Source organism: Pan paniscus, chromosome 3, assembly GCF_029289425.2.
Source record: "Pan paniscus chromosome 3, NHGRI_mPanPan1-v2.0_pri, whole genome shotgun sequence".
In the NCBI taxonomy this organism is placed as follows: Eukaryota; Metazoa; Chordata; class Mammalia; order Primates; family Hominidae; genus Pan; species Pan paniscus.
The window spans coordinates 140,039,067-140,054,597 of NC_073252.2; the positions used below are offsets into that span (position 1 = coordinate 140,039,067).

The 15,531-nt window shown below is 36.7% G+C and overlaps 1 protein-coding gene across 10 annotated transcripts in view; it reads right to left on the bottom strand.

Moving 5' to 3' along the window:
- INPP4B (inositol polyphosphate-4-phosphatase type II B) overlaps window positions 1-15,531 on the bottom strand; it is an 813,511-nt gene that overhangs the window by 123,619 nt on the left and 674,361 nt on the right. For 8 of the 10 annotated variants that reach the window (XM_063603916.1, XM_014344746.5, XM_055111862.2 and 5 more), the window contains one exon: window positions 13,750-13,953. The exons of the other annotated variants lie outside the window; for them this stretch is intronic. In XM_063603916.1, coding sequence (XP_063459986.1) covers window positions 13,750-13,953 — 204 coding nt within the window. The remainder of the gene's footprint in view (window positions 1-13,749; window positions 13,954-15,531) is intronic. 10 annotated transcript variants of the gene reach the window in all.

A 15,531-nucleotide genomic window follows, 5' to 3' on the forward strand; every position in this document is an offset into this window, starting at 1 on the left:
TAGTAGCCATTTTTGCTTAAGGTAATGCATGCAACTTAATTCTTTGATTCACAAAATTGCTATTAATTGTTTAAATACTATTTTGAATACAGATATCACGATAGACGACTGCCATTCCTCACTTCCTTCGTGCTTCTCTTCCTACATCATCTAGCATTGACTCCTAATTTCTCTCTCCAGGCATAATACCCAGATAGATTTATGGTGTTTTCCCTGCATCACACCACAGAACAACCTTTCAGTGGGTGCTTTCTCTATAATAGAGCTATCCCAGGAACCTGGAGTACCACTTAATGTAAAGATAGTACTAAATTAGAGTATTTCCTTAGTGGTTTGTACATTTTTTCTCAAATGTACTTTTTTTGCCAAAGCTAATTTTGCTATTTCATAAACATATAAATTAATTTTGGAAAGGATAAATCAAGGAATAGAAACTAAAGTTGAATTTAGATTATGTGATGGCTATGTTGTAAAGACGGACTGCACAGACATGCCTACTTTAGCTGAGGAAGTAATAGGGTTTTAAAGAAAAGCAGAACATTCAAAGTTAGTACAGGTAATTTTGGATCCTTACGTGACATGCTACCTAGGAGACACTGAGAAAAGTACTTCCTCCCTGGGGAAGCCCAGTTGTCTCAGTTGGAATGATAATTCTTGCTCTAACTACCTCACCAAGCTACCATGGGAGCCAAATGCTGTGTTTTCTATGAAGGCACTTGTTGAAATTATTACTATTTGGCAAAATCACATCCAAAACTTACTGACTTTCCTAAGTAAATCAAGCTTTCCCCTCACCCTGTAACCTTGACTAGGAAGTACTCTATTAACCACAAGCGATTCTAACAATCTTTCCCCTAAAGTCAGATCTTTCCACAAAGAATTGAAAGCACTTTACCTCCAAGAAAAATTTAAACACCCTAAAACTTAAAGTATAAAAAATAATAATAATAATAATAATAAAAAGAAAAAAATGGAAAAAAAAAAAGAAAAATTTAAACACCAATCGCATCCATAGATCACATCATCATCTGCCTGTTGTCTGAGAAAATGGTGTAAAGGAACCTCTGAACCATAAGCCAGGAGAGCTAAGGAAGCTCATTTATTCCAGGAAGAAATGCTGGGGAAGGGTAAGTAACCTGATGGTTTTGACATCTGGATTGGGATTTGGTGAGGAGCTTCCATTCTGGAGCGCAATAACAAACTCATGCCCTCTCTTTTGAATATGCCTTAATCACTACCACCAACTGCATTTTTAAGGTGATTAAATTGAAAAATGAAACAACTCTCCAGCTAAAACTGGAAATCAACTCTGCTACTGAGGAAAAAAAGGGGAGCAGTTTCCCCTCAATTTTCCAGACTAGCTTTGTTCATAAGTTGTTAACTCTCTTGCTGTTGCCCATGTTGAAAGGAACTTGTGTGTGTGTTTGTGTGTGTGTGTGTGTGTGTGTGTGCGCTCGCGCGTGTATGTGGCACAGTTGGCTCACTGCAGTCTTGATCTCCTGGGTTCAAATGATCCTCCCACCTCAGCCTCCCAAGTAGCTGGGACCACAGGCATGCCCACCACGCCTAACTAATTTTTGTAGTTTTTGCAGAGATGGAGTTTTACTATGTTGCCCAGGCTGATCTTGAATTCCTGGGCTCAAGTGATCCACCCACCTCAGCCTCCCAAAGTGCTGGGATTACAGGTGGGGAGCCACTGCACCTCAGGGAACTTCATATTTTGATCAAAGATCAAGTCGCATTGCATGTTGCTTTTCTTATATAAAGGAATGTAAGGGATAGATCAACTTCTCTTAATCACATCTCTGAAGAGCCTGAAAATAAAAGTATTTAAAAGATAATTTGACATTCACACGTATATATTGTTCTTCCTTTCCAAACAGCTCAGGTTATAAGATTTCGCTCATAGAAAAGTCACCTTTGTAGCCTGTAAAGAGATCTTCGTTGGTCTGAGGAGCGTAGTGAAGCATGTTCATTGGCTAAAACCAATAAGCATGTCATAAAGGGTTACATATATGGTAGGCAGAATAAAAAAATTTAGTCATTAATGTTTAGAGGACACAGGAGATGAGACAATATTTGTTAGGGTGAGAAATTGAGCAGTCTCTTCTGTGATACTAATACATAATTTATGAATAATCAAATATTTGCTTGAGGGGACACTCAGCAGCAGACTCTAAGTGGACTCCTTCTATTCCTTGTCTGTTGGAGAGGAGATGCTGCCTATCTGGTGGTGAGAGAATTCAGCCTTGCTGGTCATGGCCTCCTTCTCTTTTATGGCCTTTACTAAGAAGTTATTACTACTTAGTAGCAGTTACTAAAGGTACTGATGTGTGCTTCTGTCTCTAATATAGACTGAGTTATTTGAGAACTGTGTTCTTGTTTTATGGCACAGGGCCTTGCTCTCAGTAATTTTTGTTGGAGGAAAGGAAGGCAGGTGGAGAAAGAGGGAGGAAGCAAGAGAAGGAGGTGACTCCAAAGACAGATTAAAGGCTGGTATTTATATTCACTTTGTATATGCACATTAGCTAATTTAATGTTCAAAAGCCACCAAATAACGTTACGGTTATTGACTCAGTTTTTAGAGATAAAGAGAATTCTGGTAAGAGATGTTTAATAAAACTCAACATTAAAATGGTATAAATGGACTAGAACTTCCATTCTGTTTGGCTCCAAAGACTTGATTCTTCCACTGTGATTTTCCACAGAAATGGGGTACACAGTGCACAAACTAAGCAGAAAAAAACCAAAAACAAAAACAGATAAAGGAACCCAGGAAGGGTCAGGTAGAGGTGTGTGCCACCTTACAGGGGCAAGACTAGGTTTTAGTTATCTGAGACTTAAATATGAGTCCAATGGTGGATCCTAGGATAAGAGATAAGTCTACAAAATGAACTGGCTGGTCCCGTCCCATGGACCCTCAAGTCTGAGATCAAAGGTGTCTTATAAGCAGGGATAGAGCAGTCACTTGGTTAAAGGGTCATTCACTTTGGCACAAAGGACATAAGTGGCCTGCATTAATAAAGGAGTATCAGGATCAAGGCCCCAGATCCATTCATGTGACCAGGATATAGAGCAAGGTGCAGATAACAAGGAGGAAAGATGATAATTCAATTACTAGAAGACTGGAGTACATGATAGTCAATTATTTTGAAACTACGATGCTAGAGAAGGGTAAGAAAGATTTTTAAAGGGAAGCATTGAATATCTGAGTTCTTTCCTAAACAAGCCCCTTTCCATTATATCTCTGTGAAAACATACACAGAGGAAAATTACCAGCAAAAATACATTCTCATTCTGATGATTTTTACTCACTGTGCCAGTCCACAGGGGAAATGCCTTATGCCTAGATTGCTGGTATGAGGCTAGGGCCTACTCTTCTTTCTTCTCTACTAAAATCACACAATTAGTTTCAGATTGCTCCCATGATGAAGACAGGCTGATTAGTGGGAAGACAACGGTAGCATAAGAATGTGGCTGCAGTACGTGGTGCTTCCAGCCCCTCCAGATCCTGCTTAGCTCCCCGCCACATGAGAGGATTAAAAACAACCACTACCACCTATCAGAGAAATGGATTGCTGGGACTTTTCCCCAGAAACAGCAGCTATTATCTTGCTAGGTCCCCTACTGTATGAAGGAAGTAATGGGGAATCGGCAGGTTAAAGTCTAATCTTTATTCAGTGGAGCCAAATTGGTGTATTTAACCTCCATGGAGCTTTCACAACAACCCTACTCCTTGGAGGAGAAATGGCTATAAAATTTTCCTGGTCAATAAGGTCATGGAGTCAGTGGGGAACCAGCAGCAATATTTATTTCACTCTGAGTCAGGTGCTCATTTATTTCTGGGTTACAACCTAAGGTAACATGCAGGTCAAACCCAATGGCAGTAGATGCAAAAATGTTGATGGACGTCGCCAGGGGGACATTACACCTGGCAGATGAGCCATGAAGGCAGGCAGCATGATGGTGACTCAGCATGTCACACAATTGTGAGTTTGGTAGCATCAAGAGAAATCCTGACTGCTTTGGAGCAGTAGTTAACTTAAAAAATATATTCCGTAATACTTAGCTGACCAACTTTTTCTAAGGCCAATTTTTGATCAGAAAGAATGTGAAGACTAAGCCAGAGCTGATATAGATGTACAAAATAGCCTGATATATCTGTATTTCCATGAACAATTTCTCACTTGTCATTATCAATTTCTGAGGACTTTGATTAGAAACAGTCAGTGAATTAACAAGGCCAATTCCATCTTTAAAAAGAAGCTTCCATTTATCCTTGATTTTGATTGACAGCAATATGGCCAAGGTCTGTAATACTGCAAACCTTTATTCTTTCCAGAGCTGGATAGCTTTTCTCCCTGAACCCTTCATCCAGACTGTTAGGTAAATTGAGTTGCACTTAAAATATTGTATGTTTCAAACTGGCACGTGTATAGCCCACAGTATCTCTTTCTTTCACACACACACACCACATATCAACATCCACACATCAACACACACACACATTCACTAAAAATAGCCAGACATGTAAACATCCACCAGATGAGATTCCCTGATCTTTGCTTCCTATTGGTCCTCCTGCTTTAACTTCACCTATTTCCTCATGTAAAAATACCTGACCTTCATCTCCCAATAACTACACTCAGTTTAAAATTCACTCCTGGCCTTATCTGGGAAAGGAATCCCTTGTAACAAAAATGGACTCAATTAACCACTGTTTCTCCAATTTTGACCTCTCCATATTCCCCTGGCTTGGATTTTTCCCAGACCTATATTGTATGCTATCACAAAATCAGGTCTATCTATGAATGCCACATTAATCTTCATTGATCACCCTCCTCTTTTGATTATTTCTAATCAAAAGCAGGCTCAGTACTATAGCTAATATTACATTCTTCTCTCAGCCTGGAGGCACATCTATAGTTGGGTAGACCTAGATAATTCTTATTTCTCATTAGTCTTCAAAATGAAACCTTTATCCAGATGTCTTCTTGCAGTCTTAGAAACATGCTGTTGCATTAAATCAACATATATTTACTAGGCATCTGCTATATGCCGGCTCAGCGCTAAACATCAAAGATTTGAAGGAAACCTTGGAAGATCTATTATTTCCAATATCTTGAAACATGTTGACTTTTATACCTAGAATACTTTCTCCGTTATCTTCCATCAATCTAAATTCTTGCCCTTTCAAATCTCACCATCTCCAAGAATGTTTCATGCTTCTCTCCTTTCTCTTTGCCTAACATGCTTTTTTTTCTTTTCTTTTTTTCTTTTTCTTTTTTCTTTTTTGACGGAGTCTCGCTCTGTCCCCCAGGCTGGAGTGCAGTGCCACAATCTCGGCTCACTGCAAGCTCCGCCTCCCGGGTTCATGCCATTCTCCTGCCTCAGCCTCCCGGAGTAGCTGGAACTACAGGCGCCCACCACCACACCCGGCTAATTTTTTTGTATTTTTTTTTTTTTTTTTTTTTTTTTTTTTGAGACGGAGTCTCGCTCTGTCACCCAGGCTGGAGTGCAGTGGCGCGATCTCGGCTCACTGCAAGCTCCGCCTCCCGGGTTCACGCCATTCTCCTGCCTCAGCCTCCCGAGTAGCTGGGACTACAGGCGCCCGCTACCACGCCCGGCTAATTTTTTGTATTTTTAGTAGAGACGGGGTTTCACCGTGTTAGCCAGGATGGTCTTGATCTCCTGAGCTCGTGATCCACCCGCCTGGGCCTCCCAAAGTGCTGGGATTACAGGCGTGAGTCACCGCACCCGGCACTTTTTTTTCTTTTTAATAGACTGTGTGTTTATAAATGTAATGACTATTATTTTTTAATCCTTTCATTCTCATGTCTTAGTCCTAGAGAGGAAATAGATGAATAAAAGAAGAATGGATACAGGAATAAAAGAAAGAAAAAGAGGATAATTCTTCCATCTTTTCCGACTGTCACATAACGACTCTGAATATTCTGGGCGCTTTTAAATTTCAAAATTTCTTCTTCTTTCTTTTATTTTTAGAGATAAGATCTTCTGTTGCCCAGACCAGAGTGCAGTGGGGTGATCATAGCTCACTGCAATCTCAAACACCTAGGCTTAAGCAATCTTCCTGCCTCAGCCTCCCAAGTAGCAGGTACGACAGGTGTCTGCCACCACACTTGACTTGGCATTTTTAATGTGTATCACACAACCACCTGCATCCTTGGAATATCTTTCAATACCTCTGCTCATTTTATGAGTGCTAGTCATCTTACTTAAATGAGATGATATGACTGGTAAGGTCAGGCTTCATATAAGTGCCTATACCACTGTTGCACACTGTTTATACTTATTGAATATCTATTGACTGACTTACTAATCTGTTATTTGGTAGTAAAAAAAAATTGTACTATAAGAATTTCTCATTACATGCATCTTCAAATTGAATTTATAACCAAGTTCCTACTCTGAATGGCTGCATTCAACCTAATAAATGCCACATCATGCTAAAGCTTTCAATTCAGTGCAAATATTAAATAAAACATTTAATAAGTGAAAAAATTCCACTGATTGACTAAAGCTTTTAACTTTAAATTGGTAATTGGATGTTATCTGCACACTATTAGATACTTGCACAACTGGCTGAATTGTATGACATTATCAGTTAGTGTGTTGTGCACAACCATTTTCAAACACCAATTCTTTTTAATTGTATGAACCTTGATAAATCAAGCCAACAGTCTACCTATATTTACCATAGTGTTTCCTTCACTTATTCACTAAATTTTGGAGTTAAAAAAATTTCTGTTTGGGAAACAATATCTCATTATTCAAAATAGAATATATTAAAGTTTGAGGGCACTTGATTTGAATGTAATAATACATTTCTAATGTGTATGTATGCAACTTTGTATATTCATTATACAGAGGCACATCAAAATACCTGATATTGAACCAGGCATTATAAATGTCTAGAAAATATCCAAGGGAGATGATGGTATCCAATACAGAACTGCAGGAAAATAATTACATTATTTTACATAATCATTACATTATTTCATTACATTAATAAAAATAAAAGATCTATTAAAATACAGGTTTGAATTGGAGGATGAGCTGTTGATATCAGCAAGTCTATCCATTCACTTATTCCTACATTAACTCTGAAAAAGACATTGAGCTAGGATGTATAGGATGTGTTAGGTGTTATAAAACAGGGGATTTATAGGTGAAAATATTAACTGCATGTGGGAAAATCTAGAAATTGGCAAGATTTCATGAATATGCGTGCACATAAAGATTTCATCTGGGGTTTCTTTTCTTTAATAGAACATTTGTGCATTTTAATGGACAGTCATGAACTTTGCTTAATCACCCTTTGTGGACCTTAATATTGGATAAGTATTCAAAGCACATTTCTCTTGGGTGATATAGACTGGAGAAGTTCAGGAATGTTTCCCATCCATCAAGAAAACAGAGGATAGAACACATTCAGTTGCCATATAGGGAACAACTGGCCCCATTCTCCCTGCCTTTGACTGCCCTTTCTGATGGTGAGAGTGAATGCCTTGAGTGTTCCCTCCTCCTTTTAAGATTAACAAAACCATACAACCCTATTATGTGTGACTTAGGGATAAAAAAAAAAGAAAAAGCTGGGACAAGGGACAACTAGTCACTTTCAATTTATATTTGCTGGGAAACATCTGAAGAAATTATTTTTGTGTAACTAGAACCTTTGTAATCTGCACATTAATAATTAAATAAAGTTGCCATCACTGGTTTCTGGAGGCTTCTGAAGGCCTTCATTAGTCATGACCTTAGCTTTGGTCATCTCTGATTTTCTGTGTCTATCTTGAATTTTACCACTTTCTATATTTGAAGATATTTTGAAGACGACTTAAATAGTCACTACAGAGTTGATTAAGACACTAGGAAATATGCACTAGGGAGAAGGGGATATTTTGCAGATGGCTAGAATAGTCATCTTAGAGTTGATTAAGACACTGGGAAGTAAGAACCAAGAAGAGAAGGACATAGCTGGGTACTCTTCACTGAAGGGGAGAAACAAAATCCTCAAAAGGACTCATGAATTATAGTGGGAGAAAAGCTACTGGACATAGTGCAGAATTATATTAAGTTGAAATATTCTCTGTTTCAAAATAAGAAGACAAATAAAAATAATCTGCAGACAAATTTCAAAGACATTAATCTATTCTATAAATGTGTATTGAGTACCTTTCGTGTTCACATGCTCCACTAACTGTGTGAATGCAACAGTGAATGAGACATTGTTTTTTTCCTATCAAAGCTTATAAAGTTCATGAACACATGGAGAAAACAGACATATAAACAACTGATTATAATCAGTGTTCACTAGGCTATGTGCTCCTGTAATATAAGAATAAGGCTTTATTATACAAAATGATTTGAAGTTGGATATATATATATATATTAATATATATACACACATATATATGCATCTATCACTTACAAAATTTGGAAGTAAATGGCCATATTTTAGTAGACATAATACTCATTTAGGTAACCAAGCTATAAAGTGTTGCTTTGAAAAAGTTTAATCATAGATTAATATCAAGTAGTCTATAAAAATTTGTTACTTCTAAAGAATGAGAATTATTTATCTCCTTCTTATTAAGATCAGGACAATGGTTTTAAATCCCATCTAGCCAATCAGATAACTGAACAAAATCTTTTGAATATTAATTTTCACGGGTACCTCTGCATTATGCATGGTCTCAATGTTTTTCTGTAGACGTAATGTTTTCTAAGATGGACAGAGTAGTTGGACAAGAGAAGTTGGGAATATAGATCACTATAGATTTCCTGTGGAGATACCTGGCTAAACATGTTTTGTCCTCAACAGTTAACAATGCTTGCAACTGTCTATGTTCACTGCTACCAATTATGGTAGTATAAATAGCTCTTCAATGCTCCTGTCAAGCTTGGCCCCCTTATGCCTAGTGTTCCATTATTGGAATGCTAAGCATGCAGAGTTATTTATATCCTACTGCTCAAGGTCATCGCCAAGGTCTGATTTTTCACTCATGCAGAAATTCAAAAAATTGCAGCCTCAGGCGTAAATGGGTTAAGCATTCACATCTGCTGTAGGCATCATTAGAGAAAGGTATAGTACAAAACGAACTGTATAAAATTTGTAAGGAATATATCAGAAGATGGTTCATATACATCTTATTCCCAAACATAATCTTTGGTAGTATTGAGTTACAGAATGGCCACAGATTTTTAGGTTATCTATGGAGTCTATTAATAGGATGTTTTACATAAATATGACTATGAATTTGTGCTATTGCTTCTAAAGTCTATAAAATTATTGAAAAAATAACATGGATGGATCATCCATTGTGTTTATGTAACATACACACATTTAACATAATAAGAAATAGCAAATGTTTGCCTAGCTTAAGAAAGAAGACTAAAATTTTAAATTTGGTTTATATTTGTAACATGAAGGGAATTAATTGGATAATTTGGATGCTGAAATGCCGCTTGATACAGAAATGTAGATCAATTAAAAATGGCTTTTGTGTCTGTCTAAATACTAAGAATTGTTTTTCTAGTTTTGCAGTTTGCTAGAATGGATCAGAATATAAAGGATCAGAAGTTTCTTTTTTAACAATTGATTTGAATAGAAGTAGGCAGATTTAGCCCTTAACCTATCACTATAGTAATTTTGAAATTAAATCACAGTGTTCCACAGAATTTCAGAATTATTAGAAACCACAAAAACTAGGTCAACTTAATAGTTTGGTTAAATGACATGCTTTCACATTTTGGACAAACTAATCTTGGAATCCCAGCTGCTGGAAGCATCTGTTGCAGAGATGTAGAGAAAGAAAAGTAATATGTCATCTTAACTGGCTAAAAGAGAATGCTATGTTAGTCTATTCCTTGGCACAGATTGTTATACAATCCCAAATATTCCTTTGGGGTTTAATTGTTTACTAGCTTTTCAGGAAAATAAACCCTTAAAGCATTCCATTATTTAATAAGTAAAATTCAGCAAATAACAGACTTTTTTGTAAACATTCATTTTAGTTTCAATCTTTACCATATTGACTAGATGATTATTATCCAGATTCATATGCCATCAATTTTGTCAACAAAACAAGTTGAAAAGAGAAAGGACAGCCTCATAATGATTTAGAGTGAGCAGGATTCTCTTTTTTGACTTCAAAAGAATGGTTCTTACCTGCATCAGCCGGGTAGGATTTAAGTGTAATCTAACACCATTTATTTGCTTCCCAAATACTTATTATAAGAAGCTAAATACAGTTGTTCAAGTTAGGTAATTATTACAGTCACTATCAGAAATTAAGTAAAACAAACAAAAAATGCTTAATGGAATTACTGTAACCTTATTTGCAAACGTAAGCCAATTTAAGTGATCAGGGAATATCTTCACATAATATCACAGAAACCCAATTGAATTAATTTAAAACGCTGAGTTACTACCAGCATTGACTAGACTTGTAATCAGCACTGAAACTTTTCTAACAACTAATTAAAAAAGGGAGTATACAAAGTTATGTTTCTAATTCATTTAATACCACAGTCTCTAAAGGCATCTTCAATTAGCTACATTTTCTTTAGTTTTACTCAATTTATCAAAGTTAGATAAAGCTTTGAGAATAATGTTAATGTTTATGACTCTGTTGAAATATTGTTTCTATCTTTTTATAAGGGATTTCTATCCTCTGATGAAGGAATGTTTTCAGTAGAAAGCGGTTCCTAAGGAAAATCAATGAAAATGTTATATACCAAACAAACTCGGTTCTTGTTTGCAAAAAGAGTAAAATTATATTAGAAGGAGAGAATTAGAAGTAACTTTTCTGAGTGGGAAAGATTTTTCTTGTAATTATGGTAAATTTAGGCAAAGCTTGTATATGCTTTCCAGAAACAATGAGTTCAGAAGGAGGCTTAGAAATGACATTAAGGAGATGCAGAGAGCAATGCAGCCCTTCATTATTACCCAATCCTTTTGCCTTTGAAGGACAACAAGAGAAACTGAGATGACAGCTTTTCATCAACTGGAGAAAAGAATCAGAAAGACTTTTTTCCTGGTGTTAAGACTAGAAAATATTCGCAAAAGAATAATGAATGCTAAACAAACAATCATGCCACCTGATACTCCAGCCTTGGCTGGCCCATCACAAAGCCTGGAATTATTCTCAAATTTTTCACATGTTACTCATTAGCTCAAGTACTCATTTCTTCGGTGCCTATTTGAAACCTTCACCACTCCCTCCAGTCCTCCCTGTCTTTTTCTCTTAGCACATGATTCTACTTTATGGATAAAAGCAGCCATCCAACCCCACCCACCCTCACATCTTCACATCCTCCCTGCAGTCTCAGGAGAAGTGCCTGCTTTTCCACCTGGACCCTACCGTTGACTTTCTTCCTTCTCTTGTAAGGACCTTGATCCATCAGTTATCACCTCTGTGCCTCTCACATAGCCTTTGGAATATAACATGCTCAAACTTCACTCACTTTAAAACAAAACATGTAAATAACTAATAATAATCACAGGCACAAACACACACACTAACTACCTCTCTCTGTATGTCAGCTATTATGCTCCATCTAAAAGGGCACCGCATCTTCTTTCTTGAATGATTAACTTATACTCAGATTTAAATCTCCAGAATTACTTCTGGCAATACCACTATGGCTACCACATTCTTGCTGTATCCCATGTACATCTCTAAGGCTGCACTGCGATTGCCATTTGTCTTTCTACAGCCCTGAATAGGCTGTGGAGTAACTGAGGGCCCACGCTGTTCACCTGCTGTCCCCAGCATGTGGCACAGTGAATAAGGCAGAACAGGTACTCAGTAACACTGACTGAAGGGAATAGTGCTCTGTAAACCTTCTCAACTAATGATACAGTCCCCACTTTCTTCCTTCTTTGCCCATCATAAGACAGTTCTGGACTTAAAATTTTGAGTTGAAGTCATATTAGCAGAAACTGTCTTCTATCATGTTTCTTTCTAAGCTTTGTTGCAAAATGTTGTAACTATTTGTTTACATATTTTTATCTATCACTAGACTCTGAGCTCCAAGAACTAAGGATCTAACATTACTTACCTTCCCACTTGAAATACTTAATAAAAGGTTTCAAAAATTATCTAAAGAAAAGGAAACAAGGAAGGAAAGAGAGGGACTATATTCAACAGGAAGAGGGGGTCAAGGTGAGGGGGAAGGGTTTGTAAAACATAGTGAGTTAAAATGAGGGGGAAAAATTCCAAGATTCTCACTTGATTTAATATAAAATGGTAATTATTTGTCAAAAGGTTAACACTGGATGTTTATTAAATAAAATATATCTTCTTTTCTGTATACACTCGAACTCTTCAAAATTCACAATCCACGTTGTATGACATATCTAATTTCCCCACTTATCTCAAGGGATAGTATTAATCTTCTTAATAAGATTATATAATTTATATTACTTAAGAAACATATAACAATAATACTAAAGTAATATAATGCATTTGCCTTGGCGTTTCCAGGAAATGGAGCATTGTAACATGGTAAATCATTGATTTCATGACCACTCTAAGAGCTAACAGAACACGTGCTGTTATTTTCATTTTACAGTTGAGAAAATTGAACTTCAGAGTTTAAGAGGTGTGTACACTTGGAACTGTGAAAAAAAAAAAAAAACTGAAGAAGGTGAAGGTAAAAGGGAGAAAGAAATATTAGATTTGCTCTTTGAAAATGCTTCATTGGGAGAAATGCAATTTTAATCACCAACGACAAACACTCAGCATTTACCTCTTGGAGCCCACCTCTGTCATTTTTGTGATAGAAATTTTACCAAAAGAAAAAGCAGGCATCACCTCGCAGCCTTTCAGATAACATTTTTTTTTTGAGAGGCCTGTGCCTTTCAAGGAATTTACTCCCCATTCTTAAATTCTAGGGTGGCAAGAAAAGTAATTGTTAACTAAAAGCTTAACATCTAATACAGCTAACACACTATTTTTTTTGTTAAACATATGATACAGTAATAGATTTCCCTTTGTGTGTGTGTGTAATATGCATATACTTTGGAGAATTCTTGAATAATTTATATGTATCGATTCAGTAATAATACCCTGTTCCTCTGCCATGGTACACCTTCACGTTTCTCCCGTCGTATTCGGCCCAACTAGAATTTCTCTCACCATATTTATTTCCTTTGTTTATTCATGTTTCCTAGCTATTTTTTCATATCATTTTATGAGGCCATTCTTCTGTAAATTTTAGAGCACCTAGAGCAGCATCTTACATTATAGAACCTTGAGCGAGAGGGATTTGCAAGTTATCTATGTCTATTGTCGTTTAAATGTGAATACTTTTAAAAAGTACTTCCAGAACCAAAACACTGGATTGCAACAATGAAAATACTTGTTGCATCTAAGTAGTAGTAACATGGAGGGTTTTTTATTCTTTTTCTAAAAAATAACTTTCATGTTTTATATAGTTTGGCAATAAATAAGGAAACATAAGAGTCTTGTAACTGTGGCATCTTTACTTGGATGACAGATTCTCACTTAAACATATAATTCATTGGCTAGCAAATAAATTTTATCAGGATTTCAACTTCCAAAAAAAATTGCCCCTAAGGAAAAATGTGGCCTATTTATCCACAATCAGTGTTATAATTTTTTTTCCATTTTTTAACATGGAAAGCAGAGCTATCTGATCATTCCTACCTTATTTCTCATTGCCAAACATTGAGAGGCAAGTGATATACAAGAGACTTACCCACTCTTCCTCATCATAGTCTGAATGATGTGGTATGGAGTCCTGCCCTCTCATCACTGGGGGTTGGTCTTGGGGACTGCTCTCCTCTGTGCTGCTCTTAGGAGAGGGTGGCTTCTTAAGAATGCCTCCTGGCCTTGCAGTGTAGAGTGCTAAAAGAGCACTCCTGACAAGTTGATCCTTGAAGGCATGTACAAAAAGCTCTGTCTGGAAAGAAATTGACAAGGATTAGAAACACCTTGGTAGGCATCTCAGCATAGAGCTGTGAAAAGGTCAATTGCAGATTTGTTGGTACTTAAGTGGTGTGTATGGTGGAAAAAGTACAGACGCCAAGGAGAGAAAATGATTCATACCAATCAATGGAAAATAGTTTGGTTCTGGGATGCTGCCAAGGCCTTAAGTCCTCCTGTTTTAAAGTTAATGCTGAGGTTTTAAATGCACTATAAACACCGTCTGTCTCCTCAACCTTCTCCCTTTTAGTTTCACAAATCCTGTCTTTGGAGATGAATTTCAGTGGGGATAATCATTTGAACAACATCTACCTGCTGCAGCTTTCAAGTCATTCCAAACACTCCTGAAAAGAAAATGTAATCAGGCTATGTGTATTTTATTAAAACCGCAATTACTTTTGCACCAGCCTAATATGTTTTAAACAGTTAAAGACTAAAGAAAGACATACATCCTTAAAGGAGAAGATTTTTTTTTAGTGTCATAAACAGATCTCAACAACAGTAGAAATGGCATAGGCAGACTTCTTCATGAAAACATCGGGCCTGTTTTCCTTATTATCACCTCCTAAATGCTCTGTTCCACTAAATTGTTTCAGTAATGCTTAATGTTAATGAGGTTACTGTGAAACTTGGCAAGTAGATTTTACAAGCTGGTGGCAAATACCTAGTACGTACTATAGCAATGAAGGTTTCCCAACAATAAAGAACTTTACAGCTGTACTTTGCAATTTCCTGATGAAATGTTTAACAGTTTCACCCTGTAATAGACTGACGGGTGCAGTAATTACTTCACTTAGCATGCATGTGGCCTAACGATCTGTTCAAAGAGTAGAGATGTAAGTCAAGTAATGGCCCATATTGTTAACATATTCATACTCTGTAAACTCTTAGGAAGGGACCCTTTAACTCATAGCATTATATTGAATAATAATTGATATTGCCACCATTTAATGAGACACTCTTGATAATGCTGGCTTCACCATTGATATAACTCAACATCATTATTTCTTGGTGCACTCTCAATATGCGGTCAACAGTTCCAAGCCTAACTAGTAGTCACTAAATTATTTAGAGTAGACTCTAAATCTTCTCATTGACAGCATCAGCAACTAAAGAAAACCAGTTAAGCCCCATGCAAAACAGGTGCCCAGTAAGATTTTGTTATATAAGCATAGTTACTTATTTGCCATAGATCATAAAATTCTAGAGGTGAAAGGGATCTTAAAGTTGACCTCTTCATTAATCAAGATGAGAAAACTAAGAAAGAAGTGTGGTGATATGTTTTAGGGAATACTGCGTATTGGCAGCACAAATGGAACAGGAATGAAGTTTTCTAACAAATTAGCAGCTTTCTCCCTTATTCCACACTACTCACCCCCCGCCATAAAACTAGATGTTTCTGTCCTTCTTCCTCTTCTTCCCTAACCTCAACTTTCCAAGTGTTTTGAACATCTACCAGTTCTCATAATTAAGTGTGCCTATAATGCCTGTGTAACTACTTTACTGCTAAATTTTGTTGAATATTTTAAACATCCTGTTATTAGTCACATTGAAG